The 14073-nt window shown below is 36.0% G+C and overlaps 1 protein-coding gene across 22 annotated transcripts in view; it reads right to left on the bottom strand.

Annotated features, from left to right (window-relative positions):
- Positions 1–3495: 3495 nt before the first annotated feature.
- LOC135213567 (microtubule-associated protein futsch-like) overlaps positions 3496–14073 on the bottom strand; it is a 699290-nt gene continuing 688712 nt past the window's right edge. For 20 of the 22 annotated variants that reach the window (XM_064247555.1, XM_064247553.1, XM_064247554.1 and 17 more), the window contains 3 exons: positions 10593–10690; positions 9509–9585; positions 3496–7674 (listed from right to left, as the gene is read on the bottom strand). In XM_064247555.1, the coding sequence (XP_064103625.1) occupies positions 7506–7674; positions 9509–9585; positions 10593–10690 (344 nt within the window). In that variant the 3' untranslated portion in view covers positions 3496–7505. Of the gene's footprint in view, positions 7675–9508; positions 9586–10592; positions 10691–12308; positions 12356–14073 lie in introns of all 22 variants that reach the window. The other 2 variants (XM_064247546.1, XR_010314169.1) reach the window with 2 other exon arrangements.

The following is a 14073-nucleotide window of genomic DNA, read 5'->3' as shown; positions in this document are numbered from 1 at the left end:
AGTAGCATTAGCGCATGCGTAGTAGGATTCATTGTTGTGGTAGTAGTGGTAGTAGACAAATATGGATGTGGAACGGCTCCACTATCGCTAGTTTTGTTATTTCTTATTTCCGCCTGTATTTCGTGTTTTTAAAAGTGATAAATGTGGGAAATACCACAATAACACGGCAAAATCTCCCCCCAAGTGGTTTCTCCCCACCCAAAACCCCGGTTCCCAATGGGAATCCCCTTTACCGTAGGATAGAGTTCAAAGGTAAATTAGAGTCGTCCGAATAAATATTACTTCAAATTCTTGTTCAGGAGGTAAAACTGCATAGAAAAACCGCAACTGCCATACTCTGGGCCGCCGCGGATAGGTACACTAGATCTACCGTTGTAAGGAATATTTTTTTCGTTTGGTTGGAACTAAACTTTAATATACCTTTGAGTTTGGTGCGGCTATTATGTAACTTTCAAAGGTCAATTACTGCTTAGTTACAGCCGGCCGAATGAATATTACTTTTAAATCTTGTACAGTAACTAAAATAACATAGGAATCAGTCAATTGCCATAGTCTAAGCCACCGCGGATTGCTTCTATAGAAATACCGGTCATTCAAGCATCCCCACAAATAAGTCTTTAGTTTACTTACAGCTCAAGATTTCAGAAAAAACCAACCTTCAGGCATGCCTACCAATTTTAACGTAACCTGCAAAATCCAGCAATTCTTCCTACACCAATCTAAATAGGTCAATTAATACCAGGGAATCCTCTTTTGGGGATAGCATGCTTTTAAATAAACCTACGAGTAAAAGTGAACTCTTGAACTTTCAGTATGAATTCTTACCAGTGTTGAACATTTGAAAAATAAAACTAACACACTTTAAACCTATACCATTTTAGGCTAGAAATAGCTTTCTTTTAATACACTTACTAGTCTTATACATAATTCTGAGGCTATCAAAATATAAGATACTAGCCTCGTACTCAAAACTTACTTCATGACTTAAATTTTTAAAGATTCTGAGGCTATTCAAATATAATATACTAGCCTCGTACTCAAAACTTATTCATGGTTTAAATTTTTCAAAGTTCAAATATAAGATACTAGCCTCGTACTCAAAAAATGGTTTAAATTTTTCAAAATTCTTAGGCTATTAAAATATAAGATACTAGCTTCGTAGTTAAAACTTATTCATGGCTTAAATTGTTCAAGGCTATCCATTCTGTAAGAACAACCAATTCTCAAGGCTGCTATTAGGATATTTACAGTTTTACTTAGATGTCTACCAAATGCTAAGCTCAGATAAATGCTTTAACCTATATACTCATTGGTAGGTCACGTTGACAATCTGCAGTTCTTAAGACTGAAAATCGCTGAACCAATAACATGGAAATTTCACCATGAATTATCGCAAGTGGCGTTTCTCACTCCAGCCTCTTAATAACTTTATTGGTTTCAGAAGTGTAAATTTGCATACCTTTATCGATGCACGACCCTTATTTCAGCGAACCATTATCAACACCTAAATCACAAATGCTAAAGCAACCAACATCAACTGACAAATTACTTCCTGCTGTGAAGGTTTAGTCAAATTTCCTTTCCTGCACTAACCTTAGTAATTAATATTTATGAGTATTTTAACTTTCGTCATTGCCTCTGCAAAAAGACAATATTAACTGGATCCTGCCTGGGCCTTATGGAATTTTAATCTTTCACATTATATAGTATTAACTTAATCAGGAACTCTAGGAACCATTGAACAAATTATGTTCATGAACAAAATTCACAGGTCCTAAAAACTAAGCCGGGTTTATATGTGAAAAATCCTCTACAGGAACAATACACCAGTTTCAATAAAATTTACAAAAAAGTAACTTACCGTGTATAATCAGAAGAGATAATATTACTGGCACAGCACAGATGAAACTACAGACTCCAGAGGAATATGGACAATGGAGGCTGCCCAGAGTTTATTTTAAAAGACAAGGATACTTTAACCATGGAATGAAACGTTCGTCAACTTAGTTCTCTTCAGAGTCCTTGGGAACCAAGCGCTGCTCTCTAGTGTTTAGTATTTTCTTAGTCTTGCATACCGTTTTCTTTACCACCCCGTTAAAGAAAATGATAAGGAAAACGGGAGTCTCTTGTGATGTAAAAATATTGTTATTAATTCAGATGAGACCTATTCATGTTGAATAAGCCTACATGGGGTATTGACTTGAATTTCAATATAAAGATCTTATTTTTCAGGTAATTTTCCGCTTCTTTTCGTCCGTTTTCAAAATGCAAAACCCTTTGATTCTTTGTTTTGAATATTTTCCTCAAAATATCCTAATAGTTGACCCTTTTTAGAGGAACTAAAGTTTTATTGGTATGATTTCATAATTATTACAAGAATCCTAAGCATATTTTTCATTCAGATTCTGTTTTGCATTTTAAGATACTAATAAATCAATCGGTTATTGAGAATTATCTGGCATCATAGACCATCCTGGCATTTAGATGTTTACTCGGGTGATAAGGTTATTCTAAGTAATATTACTGATAATTGTATCAATATTATTATTTCCGAGTCTTGTACTGAAGGCCGAGAATTCTCTGTCAAATCTAAGGTTTGTAAATTTCTTGAGATGTGAATTCTTACCAAGGTTGCATTTATGAGAGGTATGACTGAATGACCCAGTTTTTCTCCTTAGTGATTCAGTATCGTGAAACTTAAGGCTACTGTAAACTTAATTTTTTTTTGTGCCTTGTATTCCAACAATCTCCAGACTCCCTTCTCAGTTATCTTAGAAGTAGGGCTAAGGCTTGCAGCTCTTATGGTGCCCACAGGGGACCACGTGACGTCATCGTGCACTATGCTGCCCTGGGTGATGCCAAAGGCATCTCTAAACACCATCTCAGTCTCTTCATTATTATCTCATCTACTTATGAGACTCTCGAAATTACCTTATTTCCTCAGTAGCAGTTATGTTTTTCTCTTCAATTAAAGACAATAATATACTTTTAACTTTACTTTTTCCATCTGCCTTACCAAATATAAGGGAGTTGAACTGAACTGAATATAGAATTTAAGCACTGAGATCTGTAAGGTCATTCAGCGCTGAAATGGAATATATATATATATATATATATATCTATATATAGATATATATATATATATATAATTATATATATATATATATATATAAGGGAGTTAAGCATATGGCTACCTTGACTAATGGAGGAACTGGGATTGTTTGTATGGTGTTTTTACGTTGCATAGAACCAGTGGTTATTCAGCAACGGGACCAACGGCTTTACGTGACTTCCGAACCACGTCGAGAGTGAACTTTTATCACCAGAAATACACATCTCTCACTCCTCAATGGAATGGCCGAGAATCGAACCCGCGACCACCGAGGTAGGACGCTAATACTATACCAACCACGCCGCTGAGGCGCTGGGATTGTAAACAAGAAAAAACACCAAATTGATTCGAACTGGGATTGTAAACAAGAAAAAAACACCAAATTTATTCTTTCCTTTTTATTTTCATATCTCTACATGATTAGCTAAAGTAAATTGTGCATAACAACAGGAGAGAATTATACAGAAGTGAAGATGCCCACAAATACCCCCTTTCTATTTTTCTCTTGTAGAATATTTTCCTTTGAGATTCAGTTTGGTGACATTTGACAACCCATAACTTATTTTTTTTTGTATTTTTTGTTTGAGGGGATGAAGGGCAAAAAATGTTCAGTAACGAATGGTGTGTGTGATGTGTGTGTGTGTGTGTGTGAGGTTGAACAGCTACTGGCAAACTCCTCTGATCTAACCGTTATTACAATTTCTACCGTGAAAAGGCACTTGATATTTTTTTTAAATATTTATTTTTTACAGCTTCAGAATGGTATTTTTTCATTTCTTTCGTATCTGTTGAGGCAAAGCTTTCTATATTCAGTGTAGGGGTGGTGCCTTGTTGAATTAAACTAAACTAATCAGTAATGGAAGCCTTGAACAGCAATTGTGAATAGGGGTTCGCTCCTTGCCAAGTAAGGGTTCGTGTTCTCATTCCATAAAACGAAAACTATTCCTTGTCTCATTGAAAACTCACCCACAAGTCTCAATTGCTGCTCAAGAACTCGACTCATAACAAACAGAAGCAAACATATTCAATAAAAATTTGGCTAAGCTAAGAAATCTTAAACGTTAACAGCACTTAATCTTTGTAAATAACATAATGGATGTCATCGTGAAAAAAAAAAGAAAGGTGAGGAAGATTTTATTTTTATGATAAAAAAGGAAGCACAGAGAGCCCTTCTCATATAAGGGGGAACTTCTCAGACCCTCAAGTCGTCTTCTTGATTTCCTCAAAGAAAACAGAAAGATAGGACCTCACAAAACTACAGTTTACTTTTTCTATTTATCTCGTATAAAAATTCATCCTCTCTAAGGCTGGGAATATTTCCTCTTATATAATGGGGCCACTTTTTGCTGAAACAGGCAGCCTGTCTCCCACCAGAAAAGAAGGGAAGTGGCAGGTCCCACATTCTGCTGTGACAGTTAAACAATGTCTAAAAATGTCCCTTAGTGGCATTTAAACAGAAAAAGTTTCAAAGGTCACCTATTCAGTGACATTTAAACAGGCGATGTTTACAATGTCCCTTATTCAATGACATTTAAACAGAAAATGTTTAAAAATGTCTCCTATCCAGTGACATTAAAACAGAAAATGTTTACAAATGTCCCTTATTCAGTGACATTTAAACAGAAAATGTTTTAAATATCCCTTAATCTGCGATATTTAAACTGGCAATGTTTAAAATGACCCCCTACTCAGTAACATTTAAACAGTAAATGTTTAAAATGTCGCCTACTTAATGACATTTAAACACAATGTTTAAAAATGTCCCCTACTTAGTGACATTTAAACAGAAAATGTTTAAAGTGCCCCCTACTCAATATACATTTCAACAGAAAATGTTCAAAATGTCCCACATTCAATGACACAAAAACAGAAAATGTTTAAAACTTCTCTTCATGGATTGTCCGGCAAAATATATATATATAAAAAAAATCGTCGGTCATACAAAGTAGAAAAAAAATGAGAAAAAAATAGTGTTTGTACAATACATTCGACAGACGAAATATTGAATGCTGAAATACATTACGACGACTGGTTGACGACTGGTTTTAAACAGTTGCTGTTCCTCGGGCACCAAAGTGAATCCATTCATCAGCACTCTCTGGTTACGATGTTCTTTTTTCCAGGAAAAAACTTGTACAGACGATGAAACAGGCAGAATTCGTATTTATTTATTTTTTTCCTTCTTCTTTACAAACCTACTCTAGTGACATCTGTTTCTCAGAGAATAAATATGAACGGCTGAGAAGGACAGTGATCATCGTTACGATAGGTTAAGAGGAAAGGCATTCAGTCATTACTGCATTTATATAAAAGCTATATATATCCATATTCACTCCAGTATTCACATAATGCCTAATAAAATGAGGTGAATAAACGAAGAAGACTCTCAAAGACTTAAAAAAAAAATCAACGGAAAAAAACAACGATAAGGCAGGAAAAGGCAGGAGGAGCAATATTAGAAAAGCACGGATTACGTTTAGACGAAAAAACCTTGGAAAAATCGTGCAATGCTTTTTTCGAGGGATGAGCCACCCACCATCGGAGGTCTTCCACCAGAGGTCGTCTTCCTCCTCCTCCTCGTCGGGTGGACTCTCTCTCCCTCTCTCTTTATATAAAAAAACCTTTTTTAGTCAAGATTGCTAAGATTATTACGTCTGAAGAAAGCACCGGCAGAGGGGGTAACAAGACATCTACATAAAAAAAAAAACAAATGTTTTTTTTTTCATTTAATAAATTCACTTTGGGCGTGACTAGACACGTGCATTAAAAAAAAACCTGAACCGTTTCTCATCATATTATGTGTTCACTACCAAACAGTTTATTTACTTATATTTTTTTGGCGATATTTTTTTTCCTTAGACAAAAAAGATGGGCCTCGTTGACTGATGAAGGATAAAAAGCCATAATCTTTCCACAATCATATATATAAAAGATTCGCATATATATATATAGTATTTTGAGATATACATACACACACACGCGCGCGAGCACGCACAGAGGGTCAATTTGCTTTTATTTTTTTTTTCTCAGCACCAGCAGACCCTCCCCTTAAAATGCGTGATCACATCTGGACGTCTTCGTTGAAAAAAATTCAGCAGCAACAGAAACGGTGTTTTTTTTTTTTTCTATTTTTTCCCAACTTGCACAGACACTGGTAAACCATGATTTTATTTTCAGACACTGGTAAACCATGATTTTCTTTCAAAGACACTGGTAAACCATGATTTTTTTTCAAAGACACTGGCAAACCATGACTTTTTTTCCAGACTGTAAACCATGATTTTTTTTTTTTTGCAAAGACTGATAAATCATGATTTTCTTTCAAAGACACTGATAAACAATGAATTTTCCAGAATGATAAACAATGATTTTTTTTTCAAAGACACTGGTCAACCATGATTTTTCTTCAAAGACACTGCATAAACCATGATTTTTTCTTTCAAAGACATTGAGAAACCAGATATATTTTTTCAGAAACAGATAAACCATGATTAAAAAAACTGATAAATCAAGATCTTTCCAAAGATATATTGATAAACCATGAATTTTTTAAAGACACTGATGAACCAGGATTATCAATGAAAAGCTTTGAGATGGTCGGTGCGGCAAAACTCACGATTAAAAATAAAACCAATTGCAAAAAATAACAAAATTTTCAATTATTGGCACAGAATTTGACCATTTAATCCCTCTGAAATTTTTTTTCTGTTCTGTAAATATATAAGAAACTTCATTCCAATATTTGTTTTAGTAACTCGAGTGTCTTTTATTATAAACAGGTGGCTTGTATAGATATCTGGCCTTCAGAGTTTGTATAATGAAGAACTTAAAAAAAAATTTAATAATTATTTTTCTCAAGAAACCCAGACGAAACAAAACACACTGCTTTCACCTCTTGCGTCCCATTTCACCAGATTTCCAGAAGACACAAACACTAATCTCTCTCTATATATAGCTCTCGTTCACCTTCAGGTTTCTTATGATTTATAAAGTGAGTCTATGAACATATAAACACCGTGGAAAAAATGGGACATATTCCTTCTCCGGGCATCAATACCTATCAGTGCCCAGATGTATATATATATATATTTATATTTATATATATTATGTTTCATGGCTATTAAATTAGGGTAAAGCTTTGACCTTTAAAGAGGGTTTTTTTTTTAATCCGGACTTCCATGTGTTGTATTTTCTCTCAGACTTTCCTGGAAAGGTACCATAACTATGTTGTCTGGTCGTCAACATCCACATATAGTAAATATATTAATCTTCATCATCCGCCCAGATGTATACTCTTGCGGTTCGTGGCTACGAAATTAGGGATATAATGAGACTTTGGCCTTTGGGGGGGATTATTAGTCCAGCAGACTTCTTCCATCGTGTTCTCTCTCTCTCAGACTTTCTCCACGTAGTTTCCAGGGAAGGTCCCGAAGAGTCCAGTCCTCCGGGAGGTACCGACGAACCAGCCGTCATCACATTTCTCCATGACGAGCACGATGTCTGATTCCAGAAGCTCCAGCTCATCATCGTTCTGAGGCTTGTAGTTGTAGAGTGCTCGGTATCTGGAAAGGGTAGGAGGAAAGTTTAGATAAGGTTCACAAAGTCTTTCACAAGTCTTTCGGTGTCTGGAAGGGGTAACAGCAAGTTTGTGAAGTCTTTCGGTATCTTGAAGGGATAAGAGCAAGTTTTAGATAAGGGTTTGTGAGTGTCTGATGTCTTTCAGTATCTGGAAAGGGGCAAGAGGAAAGTCTAGATGAAGTTTATGACGTCTTTTGGTATCTGGAAGGGTAAGAGGAAAGTCTAGATGAAGTTTGTGAAGTCTTTGGGTATCTGAGAAGGATACGAGGGAAAGCTAGATTGAAGTTATGAAAGTCTTGGTATCTGAAGGGTAAGAGGAAAGCTTAGATTTGAAGGTTTATGACGGGTCTTTTTAATCTGGGAAGGGGTTAAGAAGGAAAGGAATCTAGGTAGATGAAGGTTTGAGAAGTCTTGGGTATATGGAAGGGGTCGAAGAGGGAACGTCTTAGATTGAAGTTTATGAACGTCTTTTGGGTTATCTGCGGAAGGGGTTAAAAAAGGTAAATTAAAATAAAGGCATTTAATTATCTAAATTTACAATTTTAAGAAAAAATTATAAAAAAGTCTTAAAATTATTCAACATTATAAAAATGAAAAAAACATACTTTCTTCATCAACAACAAGGAAGGGATTAAAAAGAAATTGTAAAATATTTTTAAAATTAATAAAATAAAGGATACAAAAATTTTAAAAAATTAATTAAAAAAACTAACTATTTAAGAATAACAAAAAGTAAGATTTGAGAAATTATAAATTGGGTTATTAACTCAGGAAAAGAAAGAGGAAAGTCTAGATGAAGTTTTTGTGAAGTCAGAAAATGGAAAGTGAGAAGTCTTTTGTATCTGGAAGGGTAAGAGGAAGTCTAGATGAGGGTGGGGTGGAAAGTCTTGGGTAATAGGATGGGGTAAGATGAAAGCTTAGATGAAGTTTGTGACGTCTTTTGGTATCTGGAAAGGGGTAATAGCAAGTTCTGAATAAAGTCTGCGAAGTTTTCTTACTTTTTAAAAGAAGATAGATATTTGGAACTGAATGATGTCTACAATGTTTGTCAAACCTTTTTTACTTTTTGAAAGAATAATAAACTAATGACGTTTTCCGTCTATTATAGGCAATTTATCTAGGAGTTAAATTGAGTTTGTATTTTTCTTAACTTTAAAAGGGCTTATTCTTAAGGCCTTTCCCTATTCTTTAATTCTCAAGCCTCTACACTGTTTCCCCGAAGGAGAAGGACTGACCTCCCCTGAGATAGTGCATCAGAATCTGGACATTATCTCGAGGTCCTTGGGAATTTAAGACTTATAGGGGGGGGGGGGGGGGGGGGTGGGGGGGTTATTTTTTAACAGACTCTTCAGCTTTAAAAGAGTTGCAGTTTGTGGGTAGCGAAGGTCATTATGATGGTAAGGGATGAGATGATCTTTGAAACTACTAAAATATCTCGGTTGTCCACTGAACATCATCAGAAGGCTGAGGCTGATCAGTGTTAACAGAACTGTACACAACAAACAGAAGTCTTAATATGCTGTATAAGACACTGAAACTATTCAAACTATTTCAGTTGTCTACTGAAGATCAGATGACTAAGGCTGATCAGTGTAAACAGAACTGGACACTATGAATAGCAGAATCAATATGCTTTAAGACAGTGAAACTGCACAGTTATTTCTTGTCTACTGAAAACCAGAAGACTAAGGCTGATCAGTGTAAACAGAACTGCACACAATGAATAGAAGAGTCAATATACTACAAGACAGTGAAACTGCACACTTATTTCAGTTGTCTACTGAAAACCAGAAGACTCAGCTACCAAACAATACTTACGGGACAGGTTCTTGTTGGGTGTTCACAGTGAGGGATTGGTTATATGGTCTGGAATCATTCTGACTTCCCGGACGGCCCTACAGAGTAAAATGGAATTAATTTAGCATTACAGAGTCCTCTAAATACACTGTTATAGAAGTTAGATTAACATTAATTTTACGAAAGCTCTTTCTTGGATTTCCAATTGTTATTAAGTATGAACTCATTTTTAATCAGGACTTATTAAGAGGTATTGCTGCTAATCAATAAATTAAGACTAACTTCTACTTAAAACTATTGAGTTAGTAGTTGCTCTCTGAAACTATAAACTATTTCCAGTTATTAAAATGTAGATGATATAGTCATCAATATTTTCATTATAAAATAATGAGAACAAAGGGACTTTTGTGCATGTCAAGATGAATGGATATAGTGATATAATGAAATGTACCTAAACTGTGTTTAAAAAAACATATACTGCACTTGGTTTTAAATGGCTCAAAAAACAGCTATGGAAAAAGTTTGCTTGAATGAAAACTTTATAGCATCACAAAAGCCAAAAAATTTTATGCTTAAGCCTAAATCAAAACAAAAATTACTTGAGAGAAAAAAATTGCGCCTGCATTCCCAGTCATTTGCAAATCAATGCTTAAACCACACGATGATTCAAAGACAAAGGACAAATTAACAATAGAAACGAAGCTCTTTGACCTTAGGTGCCAATTATGCAGTTCCTGAGTTATCTTTTATTCTTTTTTTTTTTTAATATGGAGAGGCAAAGAGAAAAAGTGTAGCATTTATTCGTTATTCACTGTTTGGTTAGCGAGGTTCTAAAGCCCATCTTGGTGGCTCCCTGTAAACAAGATATTCTAGACATCCGTTTGGCTGAGTCCTCTCTTGTCTTGATGCTGAAGATGTCCACAACTTTTAGACTCGGGACTCCCTCAGGCTACTTGTCCACAACTTAAAGGACTCAACACTCCCCCAGGCTACTTGTCCACAACTTAAAGGACTCAACACTCCCCCAGGCTACTTTTTTACGCAAAGATCTGAGCAAGAACTTCATGAGTGGCACCCTCGAGCCAGCCGAGCCTGGAGTACGCACCAAGGTGGAGTAAGGGCTGGAGTAGGAGGAGGCACCATTGTAGAGCAGATTAGCAGCAGGCAGTGCAGGCCGTGGCATGGGCGAGGAGCTGGGTGTCACTGGCAAATAACATAACAATCACCATTGTCAAAAGGTGACAACAACTTCCAGGGTACCCAGGCACTGAGCACGGAGTAACCAGTACCCAGTGCCGGTTCTGTTTTCATTAACTCTAACGGTTATTAACAATAAAGAAGGGGGTTGTGCTCTCCTCTTCTGTACTCCTTGTTTGGTACACAGAACTGACCAAATCAGTGAAAAGCCTTAAAATACAAAATTCTTAACTTTTAAACTTGCTTTGCTGGCTGCAAATGAAGATGCACCACCCTGTTTTTCACCGAGATACCTATGCTCTTGAGAAGGTGTTCGCACAAGCGCGTTTCCTGACTTTAGCCAACACCAGGCTATCTTTCCACCAAGGTGTGCACCAAGTAGGCTCTATTGGTGGCAATACTGAAGTCCTACATGCTCGTATGATACTGTGACATCTACCAACACGAGGACCTCAATTTTGCCACCAGTCAGCTACTTTGTCTGGCGCTTGGAGGCAAGGTGCTATATGAGTCCAGGAAACGGGCTTGTGTGACACAGCCTTTCAATTCAGCTTTCAGTTTTGCCGTTTTATTCTAAAGCATCTTAAGATTAAAAATAAGAGTCTCAAATTACGGTACAATCAAATTTGAAGAAGCCATGCAGATTAATAGACCTAAATCCTTGCATTTCAGTGATTTAGTCAGCTTACACAAGTGAATAGAAAACGAGTCACAGAGGGGGTTATAAACAGGCAAACAAATGGTAAGAATAAACTTGCTATCTCCCTTTCCTTCGATCTTATCAGCAATTTTTCCTTCGTTCCTTCATGACAAGTTTAACAAGAGTCACGGCGGGAGTTCAACACAGCCTCTTGCTCTAAGAATCATCATTTTAAAACAGTCTATGAACCTTTCTTTTGGCCTTTTTACACGTGTCAATCAGAGGGCGTGATGCTAAACTTTTCCAAAATAGCTTCAAGGTCAACTTCATGGCTACCAAATTAACTTGAAACTGAATGCTAAATATATACTCTAATTTTACGTGAGGGCGTGGGGCTACTTCCACATCCTTAGCCTGTAGGAGGAAGTGGTCAGCGTTTAAGCATGTGACTTTTTCAAAGACTATGGCCCTTTTAACCTTGCAGAATAGCTTCAAAATTCACTATATAGTTACCGAATTAACTTGAGTTGAATGTTAAACGATATGGTTGTGCTTACCCTAATTTCATGAAAAGCTCTTTGTAAGTGGATACACTGCATGACGTTTTAATTCTGGTTGCTTTATGTCATTATTTCTTTTAAAGTTTTTTCTATGCATTCCTGTCATAAAGAACATTGTACATTACCAATTTCTTGCCTTTCAAGTTAAGCACATTCCAGCTCCATATTTTAAACTTGGGATTGGTAATTTTACAAGCAAAGGTCAACCTGTGAGTCAACAAGCGGAGAATTTAGGTTTGTTTATATCCTGCAGTGTCTTTGACTAACTGTAATACAGACTGCATAGTCAAGAAGTACCAGATGCTAGGCTTAAGTCGGTGTCACACGAGCGACACCACCTAAATGGACAAGTGGTGTACAGGCAAGAGAGATGCTGGAAGATGCCTGAAACCGCGCATGCGCCATACAATCTCTTGATATTTACCATGAATATGTGACGCCCGTTGAATCTACAAGTCCTCAACGTTGTGTCTGAATCGAAAGTAAACTGCTGTAGATACATCGAAGCTGAACATGAAATATGTATCTAATAATGCAGACTGTTTTAAAAGCGAAACATATTTGAATGCGAAATCATATCTTGTACAAACCAATTTAAAAATCCGTTTTTATTAGACGGAAAGAATTGTTCCTCATGTTGTATTGTCCTTTAATTCATCCCGACTTGAAGTCTCAATAGATTTTAAAAATTATAGTCACAAATATTTCATTAGGCAGTATCAAATGAGAACAATTTCAAACATTTTCTGGCGTTTTGCTAACAAAATAAGACACCAGACAGACACTACTGGCATTCAAATTTTGACTAGTTTCATCTTGTGTGACAAACAGTTTGCTGTTTTAAAACATTCGACTGAACTTGTTTGCTCTCGTGTGACAAGGACCCCAAAAATACGGGCAAAATACAGCAAAATCACTGGCTGCTTTCTGCAAAGTTTTACACCAAGAAACTCGCGAGACATCAATTACATTTATGCATCTGTTTACGTAAACACCCGTCTCGTTTAAATGACATTTTTAGACGTCCTTCAACAAAGAAAAAGACTTAATTTACAAAAAATGTAAACTTCCGTCTCGTTTAAATGACACTTTTACACGTCCCTCAAAAAAAATGACTTAATTCACAAAAATGCGGGAAAAATCTACACCTAGGCACTGGAGGAAAAAAATTAATAATAATGAAATGCAAGTTGCATCGCTACACTCAATACAGTAGATATCAGCGAATGTCATGACCAATAACTGTTACGACTAATCATTACCATCATTTCATTACCACACACGACATCGATGAGGCTGTTGGTTGCATGAGCACTGAGCAAGTCACTGACAGAAGGGGTAATCTTTCAATGCAGGGATGGAGCACAAGACTGACACCAAAATAATGTAAAACAGAATAAAAAAAAAAAAAAAACCAAAGAGGGGGAGCATTCCAGTTCTACACGAGCATGTTAATTGGAAACCCTACTCGAACAAATCTTGAGAAATTCTTTAGAAGAACGTTTGACGCAAACTTTTTATTTTTTTTTATTTTAAATTTGTCTTCTCTTCCTCTTTCTCTGTCTTATTTTGAATTTCCTCAAGTTAAACACGTTTTTCTACACTCAAGACAACTATCTTATTTACATCACCTTTTGAAATATATTTGACATACACAGCTGGTTTTTTTGCTTTTTGTTTTTAAACATTAAATTTATCTTTTCTTCCTCTTTCGCAGTCTAACTTTGAATCTGTTCAAGTTAAAAATGTTTTTTACACCCAAGACAACCGGTCTACTGACAACACCTTTAAAATACATTATACATTAATATATATTGTTTTAGATTCTGTAAAATTCCGTACAACATTTCCCCTATATTACCAATGTATATATCGTTTCAGTTTAAAGGAAAACTCCGCCTTCAGCTACCAAACGAGTTTCATTAACTTTCAGCTAGGCAATGCTACTGCCAAGATCACACTGCTGTCAATTACACAAATTACATAAACTCACTCTTTTCCTCGTTCGGGTCTGGGCAAGTTAAAGGCACATGCACGCCACTGCATTGAATCAAAATGTCTTGGCAGGTGTGAATGGCTGAATGACTGTCCAGGACGGTGAGTTACAGCATGAAAAACTTACAAAAAAATAACTCTGATTACATAATTAACATAAATCCTTTATACTCTATCGTGATCAGCGACGCCAC

The sequence above is a fragment of the Macrobrachium nipponense genome, chromosome 43, assembly GCF_015104395.2.
Source record: "Macrobrachium nipponense isolate FS-2020 chromosome 43, ASM1510439v2, whole genome shotgun sequence".
Taxonomy (NCBI): Eukaryota; Metazoa; Arthropoda; class Malacostraca; order Decapoda; family Palaemonidae; genus Macrobrachium; species Macrobrachium nipponense.
This window is presented reverse-complemented; position numbering and strand designations above follow the sequence as displayed.